The sequence below is a fragment of the Salvelinus fontinalis genome, unplaced genomic scaffold (genome assembly GCF_029448725.1).
Source record: "Salvelinus fontinalis isolate EN_2023a unplaced genomic scaffold, ASM2944872v1 scaffold_2653, whole genome shotgun sequence".
In the NCBI taxonomy this organism is placed as follows: Eukaryota; Metazoa; Chordata; class Actinopteri; order Salmoniformes; family Salmonidae; genus Salvelinus; species Salvelinus fontinalis.
Window position 1 is genome coordinate 1 of NW_026602862.1, and position 10,274 is coordinate 10,274.

General features: G+C 43.4%; 1 protein-coding gene across 1 annotated transcript; it reads left to right on the top strand.

The window, feature by feature from the left end:
- Positions 1 to 335: 335 nt before the first annotated feature.
- LOC129851003 (myosin heavy chain, fast skeletal muscle-like) lies at positions 336 to 10,194 on the top strand. Its single transcript, XM_055917140.1, has 20 exons — positions 336 to 437; positions 817 to 955; positions 1,213 to 1,331; positions 1,484 to 1,633; positions 1,728 to 1,898; positions 3,612 to 3,915; positions 4,719 to 4,783; positions 4,879 to 4,966; positions 5,083 to 5,200; positions 5,356 to 5,479; positions 5,925 to 6,061; positions 6,532 to 6,787; positions 6,975 to 7,217; positions 7,569 to 7,745; positions 7,842 to 7,987; positions 8,167 to 8,257; positions 8,663 to 9,052; positions 9,174 to 9,300; positions 9,488 to 9,606; positions 9,993 to 10,194. Exons 1-20 carry the CDS (start codon positions 336 to 338, stop codon positions 10,191 to 10,193), a joined length of 3,267 nt encoding a protein of 1,088 aa, XP_055773115.1. The 3' UTR covers position 10,194.
- Positions 10,195 to 10,274: the final 80 nt, after the last annotated feature.

Genomic DNA, 10,274 nt, shown 5'->3' on the forward strand with positions numbered 1-10,274 from the left:
CGACAAAGTAGAGGTTCAGGGGAAATTATTCCCACCCCCATCTATGGAATATATAAAAAATATTCATAATCCACACTAAAAATACTATTACAATGAGTACATCCAAGGTAACAATTCATCTAGACATTTGGAAGGTCTTTGAGAAATACCTATCAAGTGATGCACTGTGATGCACTAGTCCACAAGTCTCAGTCTCCTCTTTTGATGCTATTTATTATATACTACATGTATCCTTGAGTCCATCTATTGAGTAAAGGAGGAAGAGATACTGTAAAGGTAGGACAGCAGAATTCTAAGAGATTTAACTGACAAGCTGTTCTCCGTTGTCAACAGAAATGGCGCTCATCACCACTAACCCCTACGACTTCCCAATGTGCAGCCAGGGACAGATCACTGTGGCCAGCATCAACGACAATGAAGAGTTGGATGCCACAGATGTGAGTCAAACAAAGGGTTAACCAAACTCTAGATATGGAATGGATAGGAACACCACACACACTGAATGTACTGTGAAATTCCAACTTGGTGGCAGCTGGGAATTTTCATGTATGTTTTTGTTTGATTCTAAATGCCTTGTGTTAGTTAGGCATGTGCCTCAAGGAACTCTTCATGACAGCCTCAAGAGAATACCACTAAGTGCCCTGTGGAACTGTGCTGCCATCTACTAATGTGTTGGCCAAGCGTAATCATGTGGAACAGAGAAGCCAGTCAAATCTATCCATCCCATTTGTTCTGCAGGGAGCAGCACAGACCTGTAGTGTAACTGAGCAAACTACAGTTCAGTTCATCTCTGTTGTACTTCCTCTTTAATGTCAGGATGCCATTACCATCCTGGGCTTCACTAATGAAGAGAAGGTTGGCATCTACAAGCTGACAGGAGCTGTATTGCACCATGGAAACTTGAAATTCAAGCAGAAGCAGCGTGAGGAGCAGGCTGAGCCAGACGGCACAGAGGGTGAGTCCCACTCATAGATATACAATATGTAGAGCATTAGTCCCATTCCCCAACATAGAAATAGAACACCTAAGACAGACAGTGCCACATGAAAGTCAGGCAGGAGATAATTTTTGGAGAACAAATTCCAACCTCCAGAAATGTGGGTGAATCAAAACCTAACCCACAAAGAAGTTAACCAAACTATTTTGTCAGTGTGAAATCAGAAACAAGTGATCTTGTGTCCCTGAGTCTGTTGTTGTTGGTTCTCTCTCCAGTGGCTGATAAAATCGCCTACCTGCTGGGCCTGAACTCAGCTGAGATGTTGAAGGCTCTGTGCTACCCCAGAGTGAAGGTCGGCAACGAGTATGTGACCAAGGGACAGACTGTGCCTCAGGTAAGGCGGCCAAACACAGCATCTACCATTTTCTGAGCACTGGATTTATTTTGGGGACGAATTTATTGCTTTTGTTTTTCCCAAGCTTGTTTCACCTTATCACGAGACATGGTCAATATCTCATGTATTAATTTGAGGTATTATCATTGCAGGTTAATAACTCAGTCAGTGCTCTGGCCAAGTCCATCTATGAGAGGATGTTCTTGTGGATGGTCATCCGTATCAATGAGATGTTGGACACCAAGAATCCAAGGCAGTTCTATATCGGTGTGCTTGACATTGCCGGGTTTGAGATCTTTGATGTGAGTATGAGACCAGAACAAGACACTTAGTTGTGATTCAGATTGATTACAACCTTGTATGATGAAATGATCCCTTTTAAAATTCCATCAACAGTACAACAGCATGGAGCAGCTGTGCATCAACTTCACCAATGAGAAACTGCAACAGTTTTTCAACCACACCATGTTCGTCCTGGAGCAAGAGGAGTACAAGAAGGAGGGAATCGTCTGGGCCTTCATTGACTTCGGCATGGACTTGGCTGCCTGCATTGAGCTTATTGAGAAGGTAAGCTGTCTGTGAGGATTATAATGGACCGTAACAGCAAAGCTCATATGGAGCGCTGTGTGATATATTATCACTGTGGTACAACATATACAGTATTAAAATCACTGGGGAAGCCAATCGAGTCAAAAAAATCCATATTAAACCCGTGTTGTGATAATTGCGTTGTTTGCTCTATAACATGTTAGTTTATATGCTTTGACACCAAGATATGGGACTGCAGGTAGCCTTGTGGTTAGAGCATTGGACTAGTAACTGAAAGGTTGCAAGATCAAATCCCCGAGCTGACAAGGTAAAAATCTCTCGTTCTGCCCCTGAACAGGGCAGTTAACCCACGTCATTGAAAATAAGAATTTGTTCTTAACTGACTTGCCTAGTTAAATAAGGGTAAAATAAAAAAATATACAGGCCTAAGGCTGAGACAATAAGAAGTCACAGTGGCAGAATAAATTCAACCACACCTTTGTTTCATCACAAAACCGGAGAGCAACATCTGTCTTGTGGAGTCCACAAAGCATAATGAATGTAACAAACAGTTACATGACCTACAGCATGGTCAGTCAAGTACATCTTTCTGCCATTTTCGGACCACTAAACATCTATTGATTTAGGACAACAGAGAGTTACCGCAAGACGCAAAGATATCAGGAGCTGCCTCCCTCCACTATTCCAGCACCATTTCAATTTCAACATCATCAAATCACCTATGCTTACAGTGAAAACAAAAATATTCCAAAAACGATTTTAGTCCAATCAACCTAAGCTAAATGTGTTAGTCCATGTTACTAATGTATGTGTTTGTGTGAGTAAGTAGAAAAAACATGTTGACTCACCCTACTTGCAGAGAAACGCCACATCCTCCTCTCTTTCATGTTGCAGAAATGCTTAAAAAATTCTAACTTCCTTTCCTGGGCAACGATTAGGTAGTCAACATTAGCCTACTACATCTAGCTGCATTTTGAACTTCCATACTCTCAGGCCAAAAGCAAAACGTATTCATTTTATAGTTGGATCAGAATTGGTGTTAGAATCATTGGCCAGCACGGAGAATTAAGTAAAACTATGAGTACAAGTCCCTATCTCCATCCATGGCTAATTTAGGAAAGGGCCCAATTTAGCTAGCTATCCTCCAGAGGACAACAACAAAATGAGATGCAACAATTGAAGTTTTTCTTTCTGTCAATGACGTTTGGCTTGATTTGGTGTGAAGCCAAATCCAAACTGGCTTCACTTGACACGTTTTTTGGTGCACCAGGACCATTCACAGATTAGCTCACTCAGTTTAGCTCAACTCTGATTCGCTGCTATTGTATACAACAAAATATCAAGGGAGGCCAAATGCTCTCTGGCTTCTCTTGCATTCAATGCCACAATGTCATACTCTTTTTGACCAGACAGCATCAGATAGAAGGGCTACTACACATACAGAGACAGAGGGGCGCAGTTTTGCTCACTCTGATGCTTTACCTGGTGAGATATATTCAGCCTCTTGCTAAGCGAGATGAAAGATACATTATATTATGTCCAATTTTTGGGGAAACCTCACTTCCCTTGGCACCCATTAATATACACCACTGACAATTATCTGACTGTTGAGAACTCAATATGTTTCCTATTATGTGCCTCTAAATGAATATAATCCTACGTTTACTAAAGGAATAAATGTGATCCTAAGTGTAAATATCACTAATTTGATACACATCTCTTTTCGTAAAGCCATTGGGCATCTTCTCCATCCTTGAAGAGGAGTGCATGTTCCCCAAGTCTTCAGACACCACCTTCAAGGACAAGCTGTACGCCCAGCATCTTGGCAAAACAAATGCGTTTGAGAAGCCCAAGCCTGCCAAAGGCAAGGCAGAGGCCCACTTCTCCCTGGTGCACTACGCCGGAACTGTGGACTACAACATCACTGGCTGGCTGGAGAAGAACAAGGATCCCCTGAACGACTCAGTTTGTCAGCTGTACCAGAAGTCCGGAGTCAAAATTCTGGCTGCCCTGTATCCCCCTCCCCCTCCTGAGGGTAAGACTAGCATCACGTCCCAATATTTTTATTTTATTTAACCGTTATTTTACCAGGTAAGTTGACTGAGAACACATTCTCATTTGCAGCAACGACCTGGGGAATAGTTACAGGGGAGAGGAAGGGGATGAATGAGTCAATTGTAAACTGGGGATTATTAGGTGACCATGATGGTCAGATTGGGAATTTATCCAGGACACCGGGGTTAACACCCCTACTCTTACGATAAGTGCCATGGGATCTTTAATGACCTCAGAGAGTCAGGACACCCGTTTAACGTCCCATCCGAAAGACGGCACCCTACACAGGGCAGTGTCCCCAATCACTGCCCTGGGGAATTGGGATATTTTTTAGACCAGAGGAAAGAATGCCTCCTACTGGCCCTCCAACACCAGTTCCAGCAGCATCTGGTCTCCCATCCAGGGACTGACCAGGACCAACCCTGCTTAGCTTCAGAAGCAACTAAACTATTTAACTAAATACAAGTGATTACTTAGACCCAAATGTTCTTTAAAGTCTTTCAATGTATCACCATTTCTCAGGGTTTATCTCTGGGATGATTTCATCATACACTCAGTTAATTTAATAAAACAATAGCTGTTATTTTACACAATCTCATTGGCAGCATTTGCCTCTAGATACGTGTGAAGTTAACCAGAGATTCTCTGGTTTATAATTAGTGTGCTTACTGAAGACAAGACCACTCTAGATTTCTTACATACTCTTATTATTATTCTATTTATTCCACCCGCTCTAGGAAATGTACTTTTCTAGTTATCTTTTACTTTTCCCCATTTTAACAGATAAAGCCAAGAAAGGAGGCAAGAAGAAGGGTGGTTCCATGCAGACAGTGTCGTCCCAGTTCAGGGTGAGCTTTTGAAATGTGTAGATTCAGTCCTTCAAAAGGTGCAATTATTCTAAATTACAGTCGGCCTGAGAAAATGGTTTGTAACCCTCTTACAGGAGAACTTACATAAGCTGATGACCAACCTGAGGAGCACTCATCCTCACTTTGTGCGCTGCCTGATCCCCAACGAGTCAAAGACTCCAGGTACAGGAAATATTGAGTTAAATATGTAATCCTATCAGTACAGTATCAGTAATCTTAACGATCCCAATCTATAACCTGTTTATGAGTATTAAAAGAGACTTGTTTTGTTTTACCAGGTCTGATGGAGAACTTCCTGGTTATCCACCAGCTCAGGTGTAATGGTGTACTGGAGGGTATCAGGATCTGCAGAAAGGGCTTCCCCAGCAGAATCATCTATGCTGACTTCAAGCAGAGGTACATACGCGCAAGCAAGCACACACACACACAAACACACACACCACATAAAACATCTGCCCCAAGGGTTTTCCCAGCATCAGAATAGTCTTACCTTTTACGTAATATAACCAACATATTACAACTTGACATGTTAAAAATGTCTCCTCATTCAGGTACAAAGTACTGAATGCCAGTGTCATCCCTGAGGGCCAGTTCATGGACAACAAGAAGGCTTCTGAGAAGCTGCTTGGGTCCATTGATGTGAATCACGAGGATTACAAGTTTGGACACACCAAGGTCAGTCAAATACCCCCCAGCAAAAGCTGACAACAAAACATAACCTGAATAATAATTTAAATCTGTACCATATAAAATCTCTCCAGGTGATCTATCCATCCTTTTGTTCTTTCTTCTTCATTTAACTAATGGAAAAGTTGGAAAAACATTGTACTGTTTTTTTCTTCAAAGTCATACATGACAAGTATAGGATAGAAACTAAACTCATTATCATGTGCATTGTGTTAGAGTGGTATGGCTTCAGTTATCTGTATCTGTACATTATTAATCTACAACAGTACAATAACTGACAATTTAGAAACAACCTATCCCATGGTATGTTTGTAACCGTTGCAAAGTTAATGTTGTTTAAATCTATCTAGTGGTGTTGTTCCCCTCTTTCGATTTAACCCGTTCTATCTGCCACCATCTGTGGTTCCATTGACCATGTTAACCTGTGTCTCAGGTGTTCTTCAAAGCCGGTCTGCTGGGTGTCCTGGAGGAGATGAGAGATGAGAAGCTGGCCACTCTGGTCGGCATGGTCCAGGCTCTCAGCCGTGGATTCCTCATGAGGAGAGAGTTTAGCAAGATGATGGAGAGGAGGTGAGGAATAGCAGACATCTTGGCAAAGCTTTCTGTCAACCACCTGTATCTAATGCATTATGATTACATACTGTATATGCTGTGAGTTGTTCAGAATGAGAAAGTACATCTTATAATGGTCAACTAAAGCTTTTGGGTTAATTCATTTAGTCCAGAAATGGATGTAGCAACTAAGGATTCTAGCTTTATAGTTGCAGTTTGAGACTTGGCTGTTCAATTGTCATTTAAATGTGTGGTATTTACCCATTCATTCTTGAAGTATATAAAATGCCTCATGAGCTTAGCATGCACGACCAGATCTTGCATCTAGAGCACTGTTTATGAATTTAAGAGGGGTTACATTTCCCTAGCCCCATTCCTCAGCTGTAAACAAACAGTGACAGGTGGTTCTGTTTTGTTATTCATCTAATCCCAGAATGTAGCTTTAAGCATGTCACTCACCATGTCACTCTGTCCTTTCTGTCGACCAGAGAATCAATTTACGCCATCCAGTACAACATCCGCTCATTCATGAATGTCAAAACTTGGCCATGGATGAAGTTGTACTTCAAGATCAAGCCCCTGCTGCAGAGCGCTGAGACTGAGAAGGAGCTGGCCAACATGAAGGAGAACTATGATAAGATGACGGCAGACCTGGCCAAGGCTCTGTCCACAAAGAAGCAAATGGAGGAGAAGTTGGTGGCCTTGACGCAGGAGAAGAACGACCTGGCACTCCAAGTCGCATCTGTGAGTGAAAAAACAACGATCATTACAGGCAAATTTACATACATATGAACACACCTTTTTATTGCCAATGTTATATACTTTATATATCTCATGAATTTCGATTGATTTACTCTGACCTCTGAGTAAAAAGTATATTTTGATACACAAAGTGAGGCCTCTGACTTGTTTACTCCTGTTCTGAAACCAGGAAGGAGAGAGTCTGAACGATGCTGAGGAAAGGTGTGAGGGGCTCATCAAGAGCAAGATCCAACAGGAGGCCAAACTCAAAGAGACGACCGAGAGGCTGGAGGATGAGGAGGAGATCAATGCTGAGTTGACTGCCAAGAAGAGGAAGCTGGAGGATGAGTGCTCTGAGCTGAAGAAGGACATTGATGACCTGGAGCTCACCCTGGCCAAAGTGGAGAAGGAGAAGCACGCCACTGAAAACAAGGTCTTGTATCTTGCCATAGACAGTCTAACCAAACACTAATCAACTCAAAACATAGCTTAACAGAAATGGAATTCAAGTTGTATTGTGGGTGCAGGAACAATTAAGACACAACAGTAGCATATAACAATAGTAGAATTTCAGTTGTGTGGTACTCCCAACATTCATTGCATGTTCTACTCCCCCATTTATGACTTCCATTCAGTACACTGGCATGGTGAACACTGACATCTAGTGTTGAATCTATAGTACAGTAATTGTTGATGCAGTGTGAATCTAATTGAAATGAATGCAATATATAACAAACTAAATCTCCCCTTTATGGGAGACTAATTTTGATGTGGCTGTTTTCAGGTTAAAAACCTGACAGAGGAGATGGCGTCTATGGATGAGAGTGTTGCCAAGCTGACCAAGGAGAAGAAAGCCCTCCAAGAGGCCCACCAGCAGACACTGGATGACCTGCAGGCAGAGGAGGACAAAGTCAACACTCTGACCAAGGCCAAGACCAAGCTGGAACAGCAAGTGGACGACGTGAGTGGAGTTTGACATTTTGGCCATGATAGCATGTAAGATGATATTATCTTCAGTTGTTTAGATTTGAACAATATATGTGTTTTTATCTTCTAGCTTGAGGGTTCTCTGGAGCAAGAGAAGAAGCTCCGTATGGACCTTGAGAGATCCAAGAGAAAGCTGGAGGGAGATCTGAAACTGGCCCAGGAGTCCATAATGGACCTGGAGAATGACAAGCAGCAAGCTGATGAGAAAATCAAGAAGTAAACACAAACAAATGACTACCGTATTAGCTGCTATAATGGTTGTTCTTGACTAATTCTTGTAATTATGAATGAACATTTACATGGTATTCTTAAAAGCAAAGTGAATGGTATGATCCTCTCCCTTTACACAATCGAACCAAAACCAACTCTGCAGCCGACCTATTTGTGTTTCTTAGGAAGGAGTTTGAGACTACCCAGCTCCTCAGCAAGGTTGAGGATGAGCAGTCTCTGGGAGCTCAGCTGCAGAAGAAGATCAAGGAACTCCAGGTACAGTACAGAATATAAGCTCCAGTACAGAAAAGCACAGACTTGAATCATTTCCTTAAAAAAAAAGTATACTTCTTCTGGCAGCAGACAGTTTTCCAGTGGCTTCTGATGGCTCAGTAGGTTGGAAGATGGTGTTTCTTGTTGGTACTTCTTACCATCCCCACTCAGCCCTCAATGACAATATCCATGTTAAAATGGCTTATATCCATCTAGAGTCCTCTGTCTAACTTCTTACCTTTGAGGGGTTGGTTCCAGCATGGGACACTGTCTACTGAATATATTCTTGTAACTGGCTTTTATTAAACACATTTATGCTAAATATGCATACTATTATTATTTTGTGAGGTTCAATTGTTTCAACTGTATTGTAGTGTTCATCCCCCCTGCTCCTGCCCCCTGTTCTAGGCCCGTATTGAGGAGCTGGAGGAGGAAATTGAGGCTGAGCGTGCTGCCAGGGCTAAGGTTGAGAAGCAGAGGGCCGATCTCTCCAGGGAACTTGAGGAGATCAGCGAGAGGCTGGAGGAGGCCGGAGGCGCCACTGCTGCTCAGATTGAGATGAACAAGAAGCGTGAAGCTGAGTTCCAGAAGCTGCGTCGTGATCTTGAAGAGTCCACCCTGCAGCATGAGGCCACAGCCGCCGCTCTGCGCAAGAAGCAGGCCGACAGTGTGGCTGAGCTCGGGGAGCAGATCGACAACCTGCAGCGCGTCAAGCAGAAGCTGGAGAAGGAGAAGAGCGAGTACAAGATGGAGATTGATGACCTCTCTAGCAACATGGAGGCTGTCGCCAAGGCTAAGGTGAGTAGTGAAGTTTTGATCAAGTAGTGTTGAGGATGGTCAACTACATTACCATTCAAGTGAACTGAAGTTGACAGGAGTCACATATATAAATGAATGATGGTAAATGTTTCACTAACAGGGCAATCTGGAGAAGATGTGCCGTACTCTTGAGGACCAGCTGAGTGAGCTCAAGACTAAGAATGATGAGAATGTTCGCCAGGTCAACGACATCAGCGGACAGAGAGCCAGACTCCTGACAGAAAATGGTACCTTCAACAATGAACAACAAGCCAATGCTTTCCTTCAGTAGAACACAACATGTATTAGGGGCTGTATCCACATAGCTTCTACTGTACTATTCACCACCTAACATTGCCCTACGATTCCTCAAAATACATTTTGAATCTCAGACAACAGAGACCCTATTTACAAGATGTCCCTCTGTCCCTGCAGGTGAGTTTGGTCGCCAGCTGGAGGAGAAGGAAGCCCTGGTGTCTCAGCTGACCAGAGGAAAACAGGCCTTCACCCAGCAGGTGGAGGAGCTGAAGAGGGCGATTGAGGAGGAGGTCAAGGTAAGGGACCCAAAATGTACTCCACCGTCCACAGAGTTTAGAGCTGTATCTTCATTTAGACGGTGACTACACCACCCTCAGACTCCTACTGTCTCTCCACCCTCAGAGACTGATACTGTCTCTCCACCCTCAGAGACTGATACTGTCTCTCCACCCTCAGACTCCTACTGTCTCTCCACCCTCAGAGACTGATACTTTCTCTCCACCATCAGAGTCTCCTACTGTCTCTCCACCCTCAGAGACTGATACTGTCTCTCCACCCTCACAGACCGATACTGTCTCTCCACCCTCAGAGACCTACTGTCTAACCACCCTCAGAGACTACTACCATAATTTGTTTGACAGTCTCACTCATGTCTCCTTGTCTTTGTCTTTCTTTCTCACAGGCTAAAAACGCACTGGCCCACGGTGTTCAGTCTGCCCGCCATGACTGTGACCTCCTGAGGGAGCAGTTTGAGGAGGAGCAGGAGGCCAAGGCAGAGCTGCAACGCGGCATGTCCAAGGCCAATAGTGAGGTGGCTCAGTGGAGGACTAAGTATGAAACTGATGCTATCCAGCGCACAGAGGAGCTGGAGGAGGCCAAGTGAGTCGCACGCAACAGAAAAAAATAAAATATAGGGTGTGGATGGTGAGGGTGGTAGGGGGCTCTGAGCAAAGGTTACATCAAT

Excerpts from the sequence above, each read along its gene's own strand:
- LOC129851003 (XM_055917140.1), top strand. The coding sequence starts at position 336 with ATGGCGCTCATCACCACTAACCCCTACGACTTCCCAATGTGCAGCCAG. Across the intron at positions 956-1,212 it reads TGAGCCAGACGGCACAGAGG|TGGCTGATAAAATCGCCTAC; the intron begins GTGAGTCCCACT and ends TTCTCTCTCCAG. Across the intron at positions 9,301-9,487 it reads CAGACTCCTGACAGAAAATG|GTGAGTTTGGTCGCCAGCTG; the intron begins GTACCTTCAACA and ends CTGTCCCTGCAG.